Source organism: Heterocephalus glaber, unplaced genomic scaffold, assembly GCF_053883595.1.
Source record: "Heterocephalus glaber isolate CG9 unplaced genomic scaffold, H.glaber_assembly_v1.0 deba00001452, whole genome shotgun sequence".
In the NCBI taxonomy this organism is placed as follows: domain Eukaryota; kingdom Metazoa; phylum Chordata; class Mammalia; order Rodentia; family Bathyergidae; genus Heterocephalus; species Heterocephalus glaber.
In genome coordinates, this window is record NW_028258302.1 from 1,529,826 (window position 1) to 1,543,465 (window position 13,640).

The window sequence follows — 13,640 nt, forward strand, 5'->3', positions numbered from 1 at the left end:
TGTTGGGAACATCAACAAGAGGAAAGCTGCTTCTCAACTGAGGGCCCTCCAGGCTTGGAATGGGTGGGCTGGGGCATGGCTGTACCTCATTGGGGGGTAAGGATTAAACTAGTTCAAATATGTCAAATATTTAAAACAGAGTTTCACACTGATAAACTGTGGCCATTATTACTATTTGAGAAAAGACTCCAACTAGAAAGCCAGAGACCAAAATAAACAAGAACCTAGGAACCAGAAGAAAGCAGCAGAAAATTATAACTAATATTCTCATAAAGACAAAATAAGATTCAATTCCTGGTACCAAAAAAAGAGAGAGAGAGACAAAATAAGAGAAGAATCTGAGCCCTTGAGGTTACCAAAACCAAAAGACCTTGAGGCTACCAAAAAGGAAAGTCAGGAAAAATTTCTGGAAATTAAAATTTTTATAGTAATGGGGCTGGAGGTATAGCTAAGTGGTAAAAATAAAAAACATTAAATAGAAAAAGTGGAGGACACAGTTCAGGAAAATGGCTAATAAAGTAAACAAAACCAAGAAATGGAATATGAGCATCAAGATTGAAAAATAAGGGAGCTGATTACAAAGAATTTTCCAAAAATTAAAGATTGTATTTACTGATTAAAAAGGGCTACATTGTGCCCAGCACAATGAATGAAAAAGGTTTGCCAGACACATTATTATGAAAGTTCCAAATATCAAGGATAAAGCAGGAGAAAACACCCTATATTGCCATAGACGAAGGAACAATTTACATAGAAAGTAACAAATCGAAATAAATCAGACTTCTCAAGAGTCCTTCAGCCTATGAGAAGCTAGATGACAATGGATCAAACATTCTGAAGGAAATAAAAGCCATTTTTTGGACAAGTGAGAGCTCAAAAATTTGCTTTCCATGAAGCCCTCTAGGGGATTACTGGAGAACATTCTCCTCCAACATGACAGCATAAACTAAGAATGGAAAGACAAAAGATCTGGAAACGGGATCTGGCACAGGAGAGACAAGAATTCCTAGACGTGTTTAGGGGAAATCCTGTACAGAACTATGTGGCAAGGCCAAGGAAACGGATTGGAGACAGAGGAGGATAAGTTTAAGGAGGAATGTTACCAAGAAAAAAAAAAGAGGGGCCGGGGATTTAGCTCAGTGGTTCCACTGCCTGCCTCGAAAGCACAAGGTCCCCAGTTCAATCCCCTGTACCAAAAAGAAAGAAAGAAAGAAAAGCACATTGATAGATCATCTGGTTCATGACCTACCACACTAGGAGACACTTTCTAGTACTGATAGAGAGTGTGCAGAAGAATTAGCTAGATGCATAGGTAATTAAGTGAATTTTTAGAAATGCAGTTTTTGGCCCCAAAAGGGGAAAAAGTTACTCAAAAAGTGACTATAATCTTATACAGTACATACCTCCAGTGTAAAAATATTTCGTAGTTTTAGTAATATAAACTCTGATCATGGATTCCATTAGCCAGGGAATTCTGCAGCTTGCCCAAGAGTGCATTGAAGGTCGCAAAAGAGAGAAAAAATATACACTCATGCAAGAACATGGAGAGGATCTTGATAGGCAGTGTCCAGCCTCCATGGGCATTTCCATGGTCCCCCACCTGTCTGTCTCTACCTATAATCTAGTCCAGAGTTTATATGAACTTTATAAATTGTACAATGTGACACAAATGTAATCTACCAATATTGTGTCAATGACTCTGGTTTGGTTATTTTTATGAATAACAGTCCAATTAGCATTTGTATAGAATTTTTAAAATAACACTTATTATACTTTTGATTGCTAAAATCTAAATATTCACTGTGGAAATTTTGGAAAATACAGAAAGGTATAAAGAAGATAAAAATAATCCTTAGGACTAGGTATGGTGGCACACGCCTGTGATCTCAGCACTCGGGAAGCTGAGGGAGAAGGATCATTGTGAGTTCAAGGTCAGTTTGGGATACATAGTGAGACCCTATCTCAGAAAAAAAACAAAGAATAATAATAATAACAATAATCCCTACTTTTAAAGCAGCTTACATTAATGATTTTGGTGTGTTTTGCCTATTTTCTTTTCTATGTGTATATAATCTTTTCTGAAACTATAAAACAAATATTGTGATTAGACGTATATGCCTCTTTGTAGCTTTCTTATTTAATAGTCTAAAAACATTCTATTATGGCAAGGAACATTATTCTATGTCATTTTAATGGCTACATAGAATTCCCCCTCAATCATCATATCAACCCCCTACTATAAAGATTTTGCCTGTTTCTCATTGTTTCTTCTTAGAAATAGAGCTATCTCTGATTATTAGGATAGCTTGTTAAAAGTGAAATTGCTTACTCAATAGTTGGTGCAAAAAAATTACCATTTCAACCATTTGTAAGTGTACCGCACAATACTATTAACGTTACTGTGCAACAGTCTTTAGAACTTTTTTATCTTGCAAAATAAACTCTATACCTATTGAACAATAACTGCTCCCACTTCATGCCTCTGGCAGCAACCATTCTACTTCGTTCCTCAAAGTTTAGAAATATCACTTAAACAGAATCATCCAGTGATTATCTTTGTGTGTGGTAGTGTTTCTTTTTAAGGCTTTTGGAATCCAGTGCTAAGCTAGCCGGCGGCGAGGATGTGCCAACTTAGACCGGAAGTGTACGTGTGTCCACCTGGACTACCCACTCACTGTCATCAGTTTCAATTCTTGACTGTGATAGAGGAACAAAGGTTGTGGCCCGAACTTTTGGGTGTGCCATTGTCCTGGGAATCTTGGCTAAAATATTTGCTCTGATCTTACTAGCTGTAAGGCCTTGGATAAGTCCATTAACTTTTCAGTGCCTCTATTCCTTTATCTGTGAAATGGAAGTAAGAATAGCTCGTTACTATTCATGCATACATTATACATACTTCTTATGTGGAATAAATGAGTTAATAAAGCACCATGAATAGTGAGTGCCTGGAATATAGGAACTCCAAAAGAGAAATAGCTATTATTATTTTGTCAATATTTGGTAATCTAATAAATGGAAAATGAGTGATACCCAGCTATTCCAGTTTGCATCTCCTCAATGATCCATGGGTTACCTTTCTGTGTTTATACTGGGTGTACTCTGTCAAAATCTCCTTTTTCCCTTCTCTTCAAACCCCTGTGGAGAATAGTTTCGATGGATCCTCCTAACAAGCTCCCGAAATAAATTGCAATCTTCAGTTTTCAAATTAAGAAACTGAAGCTCACAACTCTACTGCGGCGAAATTCCAAGCCTAGTATTCTGATGACGTACTTCAAAACCTAACAGCTGTCCTCAAAACAACCCGGGAAGTGGGGGGGAGTTCGTTGTAACCCCGCCACGCTCGGCCCCGCCCCTCCAGGCCCCGCCCGGCCCCCCGACCCCGCCCCTAGAGGCCGGCCGCCGAGCTCTCTGCGCAGGCGCAGCGGTTCCTGTGGGCGGGGAGAACTCGTCACGACCCCGCCCTCCCCTCCGCAGCCCGCCCAGTCCGAGAGCGACGGGCTCGGTGCTCCGGGGCCCACGGAAGGGGAGAGCCCAGGTGTCCCCCGCGTGCCGCTTGATCTGCCACTCGGCGAAGACCCCAAGTCCGAGGCCCGGTAGGGACGCGCTGCCATTTTGCCGCGAAGAGGGCAGGGGAGTCAGGGGTCCGCGCGGCTGGGCTCAGGGCGGACCGAGGCGGGCCGGGGGGCGGGCCCGGGAGGGCTGTGCGCGCCCCGCTGCGGGGTTTGGCTGGCCTCGCCCTCCGCCTGTTTAACCCCAGCCGCCCCACCCCGACCACTGCCTCGGCCGCTGACTGACTGCTCTCACTGGGTCCTCGGCAGCTGACTCTCGCGGCGAGTCGCGCTGGGAGGCCGAGGAAAGGACTGTGGTCCCATTCTGCAGACAGAAGTTAAGGTGTAGAGTGGGGAGGAGCTTTGCATCCCAGCTCCCAGCGAGATCCTGGCCGTGGAGTTCAGGTCTCACTCCCGCTACCGGGCCACTGTGCCTCTGCCTCAGATGTCAAAGGAAGGGGTTGGACGAAAGCATTAGTAAGGAGAATTACAGCTCCTTTGTTCTCTCTCTTTCCTTTCTTCCCCCGCCCCCTCTTTTTTAAAGATGTGCCTCTTTCTATACCATCCAGGTCAGAGCTAAGTACACATTTAGAAGCCAAGTCATGGATCCACCTTCACGTAAAGAAAAATCCAAAGTTAAAGAACCTGTCAGCAGGGTGGAGAAGGCTAAGCAGAAATCAGCCCAGCAAGAGCTGAAACAAAGACAGAGAGCAGAGGTGAGAGTGTGTGTGTGTTTTCGTGTGTGCGCCCGTGTGTAGTGGTGGGGGTTTGCCTGTCGTCTGCTGAAGAAGATTCTGGAATAGAGAAGCAGAAGAAAAAGAGGGCTGTGATGGGGAGCCCTGCCTGCCTCCAGGCAAGACAGAGGTTCTCTTTAGTTTTACAGGGATCATCAAGGTCCAGAATGGTGACAGGGATCTCAGAGTCACATGACAAGTTGGCATCAGAACCCCAACCAGAGGTCTCCAGAGGACCCTGGGCACAGAGCTTTTATGGTAGGGACCTGAGCTGTGTAAGGGAGGGGTCAGAAGAGGGAGGGAGCCTGGGTCACATATGCTGAATTGGTGCAAAAACTAATGGCCCTGGGGTGGGAGATTTAGCTCATTGGCGGCACACCTGCCTAGCAAGCCCAGGGTCCTGAGTTTGATCCCCAGTACCAGAAGAAAAACTAATGGCCAAGCCTTAAACCCACCTATGTGTTTCTTTGTTCTCTCACCACACAACAATTATTGTGAGAATAAAAAGCTTTAAACTGTTCACATTGCAAATGTTGATCCACATCAAGGTGTATTTTATTTTAATATATAAGAAAAAGCTCGCTGATATTTTATTCCCTCTTTATTTTTGAAAAATTTAGAAGTGCAGAAAATTAGACTATTATAACAAATACTTGGTAATCAGCATCCCAGATTGGGAGTAGTTAGCATTTTGTTGTACTTGAAGTCTTTTGTTTTGTTTTGTTTTTGTTTTTTAAGACAGGGTCTCAATATGTAGTTCAGGTTGGCCTTGAACTTGCAATGATCCTCCTGACTCAGCCTCCAGAGTACTGGGATTACAGATATGCGCGACCATGCTAGGATTGGAGTCTTTTTAAAATAAGACAAAAATCAGCTATAAATTTGAAGTCCCCTTTGTCTGCTTCCGGTCTTAAAGCTTTTCCCTCTCCCCATGGGTAAGCAGTATTTTTCATACAAATATATTAGTAGATATCCTTGAACAATATACAGTATTCCTTTTGAGTTTTAAATCTTTACATTAATAAAATCCCATACTTGGGGCCAGGGATTTAGCTCAGTGGTTCCACTGCCTGCCTCAAAAGCGCAAGGTCCCAAGTTCAATCCCTGGCACCCAAAAAAATCCCATGCTTTTTTTTTTCAGTACCAGGGATTGAACTCAGGACCTTGCTCTTGGCAGGCAGGCACAGCGCCACTGAGCTACATCCCTGACCCTCAGATCCCATACATCTTTGCATTTTGTTTATATATTTTTTAGAGCTATTCATGTTAATTCAAGTATCTAGTTTATTTGCATCAGTCTTCACAGTAGTCTTATTTGTGTATTTCTCCATTCTTCCAGTGATGGACATTTTTGGTATTTTTGGTTTTACAAACATTGATGTAGTGAAAAACTTTTAGATGTTTCCTTTGGCTAGAATTTCTTTAGGGCTTTAACTAGAAGAATTCCTGGGTACACTTTTCCACATTGCTTTCAAAAGGATTGTACAAGCTTGCATCCCACCGGCAGTAGAAGAGACATCTTACTCCTCATTTCTGGTCTATTACTTGATCTGATCCATTCATTAACAAATGTTGAGCTGGTGCTACATGCCAGGCACTGTTTCAGGAACATGAGACCCATTACCAGACAAAGCAGAGAAACCCTGCCTTCACGGAGCTTAAACCCAATAAATTTAGCATCTTTGAAGTTAAGCTGTAAACTCAAATCCACCTTTAGGTTAAGGCAGACCATCTGAAAGCTGTGGTCCTGGCTCTAACAAATGGTTCTGCCCTTTCCTTTGCCTGGTTCCTGGATGATTTTATTGCACTGTGCTTTGGTGAACAGTTTGACAATTGCTGTAAGAAACAGCCCTCTAAAACAGCCTGATAGATGTTGTGGACATTGTTCATGTACCTACTGATACCCTTCCTGTGAGGTTTCACAAGTTAAAATTATTTGTCTAATTTCAAATCCCAGTTCTTTTCATGTGACCTTGAGCAAGACACTTCACCTCTGAACCTGTTCCTCCTTGGTGAAATGAGGATGTATCTACCTCACAAGTTAAAATGTTAACTTGTTAACTGTTCACATGTTAAAATGAATAGAAGTGTTATCTGTGAAGCATTAGCACAGTGCCTGGCACAGAGAAGGGACTCCATAACCAGTGATTATGGTCAGGAATCATCGTACTTACTTTCATCATGAGGACTGTAAATCAGACAACTGAGCATGTTCATGTTCATTTGCTGAGATGTGGTGCTAGGGATTCAGTCTAGTAGCTGGCATTTTTTTGAGCTCTTTTTACAGTGTGCCAGGCCCATCACATCAGCTTTGCAGGAGTTTTTAGTATTTTCAAAGAGGGCTGGGCCTGTAGCCCAGAGGTAGAGCACATGTCTAGTGCGCATGAGGCTCTGGGTTTGATTACCCCTGCTCCCCACACTGCAGAGCAAAAAAAAAAAAAAAAATTCAAAGAACCATTTTGCAATTTTGTTGATCCTCTCTGCTGTAATTCCGATTGCTACTTTATTACCTTCCACTCATATTTTGTATTTTCCATTTGTCTCACTTCTGCTTCATTTTTTCTCATGTCCTTTTTTTAATCAAGTTATATTTTCTGTACAAACACATACCTTTTTTAATTTCTTCTACAAATTGTAAAGTTTTATGATCTATTCCTCTTTTTTTTTTTTTCCGGTACCGGGGATCAAACTCAGGACCTTGTGGTTACGAGGCAGGCGTGGTGCCACTGAGCTAAATCCCAGGCCCCATATTCCTCTTCTTATTGGATAGTTTAATTACTGTGAGGACGAAGGAAGATGAGGAAGAAGGTGTAGATACCACAGCCTTTCATCTTGGAATGTCTCTTGGTGTTTTCTGTCCTCCACTGTGGCCTGGCCTAGGCCATAGTCTTTGCCTCCTTCATGGTTGATAATCCCTCCACAAATGCACACACATACTCCCACCTCCACATGGCCTCGTTATCTTTTCTAAGGCACAGATAGAATCAGATTGCTCCCCTGTACACTTATCTTTGCTGGTTCTCCAGAGTCAGATAAAGACCCCAGTTCCTTGGCATGGCATGGAGGTCCCAGTGTACTTGTCTTGCTTTCTCTAGCTTCCCGCCCCACTCTATCCTCCATATTGGCATGCTTTAAGTTTCCTGAACTGCTGCTGTACTTCCCCATTGTATTTGTTTACGCATAACCTCCCCCCCATTGCCTATCAGGTCCCATCCTCAATTTCTACCTGTTTGAATTCTAGTAACCCCTAAAAACCAACATGCCTGCCTCACTATTTCTTTATTGATTGCACAGATGGAATGAATATATACCTCCCTGTTCCCAAATCACTCTCCCTATACCACCATCACTGGTGCAGTTCCGGCATTTCCAGAAGACTTAACCTATTGTATCTGAAGACCTGTTGAGCAGCTGCTTTCATTCCTAACTTGTCTATCTCTCTATTCAGATCTATGCCCTCAACAGAGTCATGACAGAACTGGAGCAGCAGCAGTTTGATGAGTTCTGTAAACAGATGCAGCCTCCTGGAGAGTGATCCAGCCCTGTGTTCAACCCCCTGGGACTGTGGAGGCCTTTTTCACGAGCTTGTTACCAGTGTTAAGCTCAGATGGCCTATTTGGAGCCTTGCCGAACTAGATGAGACATTTGTGGATAAACCTGAACCTTCCGCTTCATGGTCTTCCACTCTGACTTGGCCCAGTGCTCACTGAAGAGACTTCTTTTCTTCTACTAAGATAATAGACCTTTTTTTTTTTTTTTTTAACTTTTCTATTATTTGAGGAAAATCAGTGTTTCTTGTGAAACTGTGTATCTTCAAAAATGCAAATAAAATATTAATAAAATGCTCATTTTCTCATCCTTTAGCATGGGAGTCACAAGCCATAGAAAGTGAAGTAAAGAATGTAGGAAGTAGGAAACGCTGGGTGGATATCTAGAACTAAACTCTTGACCACTTTCCAGTAAGCATGCTTTTGCCTCACTGGCCCCTTTTTCAATTTGTAACAACTCAGTATTTCTACTTGTTTGGGCCAAAACCTTTAAGTCATTCTTTTTTTTGTATCAGAAATTGAACTCGGGACCTTGTGCTTGCGAGGCAGGCGGCGGAACCACTGAGCTAAATCCCCAGTCTTTAAGTCATTCTTGACTCATTCTCTCTCATGTACATCATTTTGTCTGTCTGCAAATCTTACTAATTTTAATATATATAATTTCATATATATATATATATATATATATATATATATATATATATTCATTCCATACACCACCACTGCCACTGGCACTTCTTCTACCACTGGACCAAGATACTATACTCTCTCCCCCTATCTGAGTCACTCCCCTTTACTGGTTTCCTGGCTCCCACTCTTGTCCCCCATAGTCTGTTCTGAGCACAGCACCAGAGTAACCCTGTTTAAATGTCAGGTGCCTCCTCTGCTGGAAACCTATATTGACTCCCTGAGAGTAAGAGTGACATTGGTTCCTCTAAGGCCCTGCACAAGGGGAGCCTCTCTTCTCCCCTCTGATGATCTCTGCGCTCCTTTCCTGCACTCTGCTCTAGCCGCGCTAAGGCTTCCCTTGGTCTTTCTCAAAAAGTGCCCTCCCTCCTCAGGGCCTTTGAGCAAGTCGGTCCTTCTGCCTGGTCTGCTCACTACATACAGCTGCAGAGTCTTCCTTGCCTTCACCTTTTTACTAGTTTTTATTTTTATTGGTACATCTGCAGTTCACAATGATTGCATTCACCATGGGGACACGTACATCACACATCTTAATTCTTTTTATGTCCTTCATCTTTGATCAATGTCGGCTTCTCAGTAAAGGGACCACACTATTTATAGGTGTAACCTACCCCAAGCCTCATCACTGCAGTCCATATCCCCTTCGTTGTGTTTTTTATCCTAATCACTATTAACCTCTAAAATACTATATTTACTCATTTGTTTGATTTCTTGTTTGTCTCTACCCCTAGCATGTAAACGCCATGAGAAAGCCAAGATTTATACCATTTTGTACCAATAATGATGCTACATAGTTGGCACTTAGTAAATATGTTAGATACTTGAAACGAGGAGCAGCAGCCACCCTTCCTCCTTGAGTGAGGTAGAGAAGAGGATTATGATGCTTCTAGTGTCCATTCTTCCTGGGCTGATGCTCTGTAGACCCTGCTGATGATAAGCTTTCCATCACACAGATACTGCATGTGACCCTTCACTGCATTTGAGGTGCTAACTAGAGTAGAGGCTGGAAGGATTCTAGGATTCTCCTCTCCTGCCATCAAGAAGCACTGGCAACAGGCTTGCACCAAGTGCAAGTGCTCTTTGTTTTTCATTTCAGGGGGCTACTCTGTCACACCCAGAGAGGGGTTTGTGATGGGAATAGTCAGACTGGTCCCTCAGGAACCAAACAGCCATCCATCCAGCTGCCATTTGTAGGGTTACAGATGGAAAGTTTTTTTCTGCCTCAGACATTTGTGTCAAAAGTGACAATTTTTACTGCCATGTTAGCAGCATAAGTTATTTTAATGCTGAGCCAAAGGAAAGATTTCTTTTAGGACATTTTCTTTTCTTGTTTTTTGGTACTGGGGATCAAACTCGGGACCTTGCGCTTGCGAGGCAGGCAGTGGAACCACTGAGCTAAATCCCTGGCCCCAGGACATTTTCTTTGGGAATGAGGAAAATAGATTTCAGAAAAGATGCATGAAGATGGAAATGAGGCAGAACACTCAGAAAAAAACAAAAAGTCAAATATTCCCACCTCTTACTCCAAGTTGCTTGTATTTCTCCCCACACTCCTGGGACATCTCAAGCTGTTCCCGTCTGCCTCTGAAGTTACTGAGAATACTGTTCCCACTCCTGTAGCTTATTTTTGGAGTAAACTGGACAGTTAATGGGGTGTTATTAGTAACTTGCTACCACTGTGAAGAGATGTTTTTGAAGGCCCAAGTTATAATTAAGGATTATCTCTACATAGATTATCCCTATAAATGGTAATTAGGTTCTATAGTGTTCTGCTAAATTTGGGTTAAATTTCCTTTTTTATTTTGTTTTGTTGGAGAAGTAGGGGATTAGAGGAAGCTATCTCTGTAAACATAAGGAAGGAAATACTGTTAACGTTCTAGAAAGAGAGCCGGGATTTAGCTCAGCGGTGCTGCCACCTGCCTAGCAAGTGCAAGGTTCTGAATTTGATCCCAGTACCCAAAAAAAATTCTAGAAAGAGCTCAGCTTTAGAGCTAAATGACCTGGGTTAAGTAACTATTAACTTCTCCGACTCTCACTTTTCCCATCTTTGTAATGGAATATTGTTTCCTTCCTCTTAGGATCATTGTTGAGAAATGAATAAAGTAATGAAGTATGTAATAGTGTTATTTCCCTTCCCAACAAGTTTTCAGATCACTTCATGGGAAATGCTTCAAGTTTCAAATAACCAAGTAGTACGTGAGCACCCTGACCCTTTGCCAGGAACTGCTTATATTAGCATGTCTCAGACTCATGTATATTGTTGTCCTGAAGAAGGACAGTAGGGCAGTTTTTCAAACTGTAGGTGGTTAAAAAAATCAGTTTAATAAATGTTAACTTTCTAATGAAATAATAGAAAATACCACATGTGGAGGCTGAGAGTGTAGCTCAGTGGTAGTGTATGTGCTTAGCACCTACCACCAAAAAAGATTTAAAAATCACATATAGTAAAGAAATTGTTTCATGCAATTTTTGCTTCAGGTTTATGTAAAGACATAAAATGTGTACTATGTTGGATATAAAATTACTTCTTACTGTAGGTTATGGCTTTAAAATATCAAGTTTACGCCGCCTGCTACACAAACGCAAGGACCCGAGTTCAATCCCTGGTACCTCAATAAATAAATAAATAAAATAACAAGTTTGAAGCTGGGCATGTTGGCACAAGCCTGTAATCTTAGCACTCTGGGAGGCTGAGTCATGAGGATCCCAAGTTCCAGCCCAGCCTGGTCAACTTAGTGACTTGGTGAGCTTCTGTTTCAGAATTTTAAAAGGGGTTGGGGGGAGGGGTGACAGCAGACTGGGGATGCAGGTGAGTATAACAGCCCTGGGTTCAATCCTCAGAACTGCAGGAGAAAAACAAAACTTGTGATATTAAATTCCTGAACCAAGACAGGAATGACTCATTAGTTTATTCACATTTTAAAGAAAAGAAGATTCATTTGCCTCTAAGGAATACCAAGGTAAGGGCTTCAGAAGCCTTTGTGTCCATAGTTGGAACAGACTTACAGGCATAGCCAGTGAAAACGCGGAACACATTTGCCTACATGCCAGGATTTTCCTACTGCTCATGTGGTCTAGCCCATTTGTCCAAGGTAAGAGAAGATATTTTTTAAGCCATACACCAAAAACAATTCAGAGCACTGACTTTGAAAGTCAGGCTGCCCGGGTTTGACTCTGGTTCATCACTTACTCATTGTGTGAGCAAGTTGTAATCTCCCGAGTAATTCTCCTATTTTTTGGTCTCAGAACTTTTTACACATCAAAAATTGTGGATTCCAAAGAGCTTTTGTTTATGTTGGTTGTATCATATTTGCCATTGTAGAAGTTAAAACAAAAATTTCAAAATCTTTATTAATCCATTTAAAACAATACAAATCTAATACAGGTTAACATCAAAAGTAAGGAGAGTGGCATTACTTTATACTTTTGCAAATCTAATATCCTGTCAAATTAAATTAAATTTTGCAAATTTAATATCCTGTTTAATTCTGGAGATTGAAACAATTATATTCTCCTGCTTCTATGTTATGAATCTTCATATTATTTTGGTTGAAAGATGTGAAGAAAAAAAATCAAGCTTCACTTTGATATATAGTTAGAAAAGACAGGGGTATTCTAATAGACTTTTGAGGTCATTGTAGATTTTCTTTCATACTACAACCAAACTCAGCAAGTGGTAGTTTCTGAAACATTAGTTGCAACATGAACTCTGATACCATTATCAGTGAACATTTTGTATCCTGATAACATTAAAATCCTTTGGTCTTTGAATCTTGGCCTTTGAATGTATCTTTCATTCATGCATGATTTTGTACCATCAAGCATTGATCATTTAGAAAATACTGGGGCCAAGGATTTAGCTCAGTGGTTTTGCTGCCTGCTGCGCAAGCGCAAGGACCCAAGTTTGATCCCTGGTACGGAAAAAAAAAAAGAAAAGAAAAGAAAATACTGGATCACTGAGTTATGCAGCTCTTCTAAATGTTGACACTGAGTTATGCAGATCTTCTAAATGTTGACACTTTGCATTACACATCAAAAATACATATTCCTGGGCCAGGTATTTAGCTCAGTGGCACCCTCCTGCCTCGCAGGTACAAGGTCCTGAGTTTGATCCCCAGTACCCAAAAACCCAAAGCACACACACACACACACACACACAAATACATATTCCTTGCTGGGCATGGTGGCACACGCCTGTAATCCCAGCATTTTGGAGGCTGATGCAGGAGTATCACTGTGAGTTCGAGGCCAGCCTGGGTCACATAGTGAGTTCAAAATCAGCCTGAATTATATAGTGAGACCCTGCCTCAAAAACAACAACAAAATACATATTTCTTAATATCCCTCTGATCTCAGAAAAGTCTTTGGGAAGGAGTAAAGCTCACGGTAGTAGACAGAAGCTTTCCAAAACTCCAATTTTCTTTTCTTTTTTTCTTTTTTTGGTACTGGGGATCGAACTCGGGACCTTGTGCTTGCGAGGCAGGCGCTGGAACCACTGAGCTAAATCCCCAGCCCCAAAACTCCAATTTTCACATGGAAGCTCAAATTTATCTGTGGCAACAAATACTTTTTGTTGAAATGAGAGTCTCACTCTCTTCACATGTCAAGCAAACCTAGTCTGAACCATCCTCTATTGTCAGTTGTCCTGTAACATTTCATAAGGAAAGAGCTATTTCAGTTAAAACTCAAACCAGGGTTTTTCCTAGAAATGACATCATAACTAGAGTATGCAGCAGAAGTACTCAAGTGTACTCCACTTCATGCACAGAAAATACTAAAAAGATATGAAAGATTTAGTAAAATTAGTAATTTTTCCTGCTCCTCCAAGGATATCCTTAAGTGAAACTGCTTTTTGTTTGATGTTTTTTGCAGTGCTGATGATTGAATGCACAGCCTTATATATGCTAGGCAAATGCTGTAGATCACCAGCATTTTTTTTTTTAACAGGTTCTCACTATGTTGCCTGGGCTGGCCTGGGACTTCCTAACCTCTTGGTTGACCCTCCAAGCCTCCCAAGTAGTTGGGATTGCAAGTGTGCACTGCTGTTTTGTTTACTGGGAGCTTGTGGCAGTGAAAAGGACCCTGGCTGCCATCTAGAGCCACACCAAGGAGTCATCAACTTT

General features: G+C 41.6%; 2 protein-coding genes across 3 annotated transcripts in view; one reads left to right on the forward strand and one right to left on the reverse strand.

Moving 5' to 3' along the window:
* The window catches only part of Tmem269 (transmembrane protein 269), a 38,005-nt gene that overhangs the window by 1,987 nt on the left and 22,378 nt on the right, over positions 1-13,640 (reverse strand). The window lies entirely within an intron of this gene.
* On the forward strand, positions 3,438-8,126 carry Svbp (small vasohibin binding protein). Of its 2 annotated transcripts, none has more exons than XM_004871832.4 (3): positions 3,438-3,593; positions 4,118-4,264; positions 7,731-8,126. In XM_004871832.4, the coding sequence occupies exons 2-3, from the start codon at positions 4,151-4,153 to the stop codon at positions 7,815-7,817; spliced, it is 201 nt and encodes a 66-aa protein (XP_004871889.1). In that variant the 5' UTR covers positions 3,438-3,593; positions 4,118-4,150; the 3' UTR covers positions 7,818-8,126. The 2 variants fall into 2 exon arrangements, with proteins under 2 accessions (XP_004871889.1, XP_004871890.1); XM_004871833.4 differs by lacking the exon at positions 3,438-3,593 and adding an exon at positions 3,759-4,025.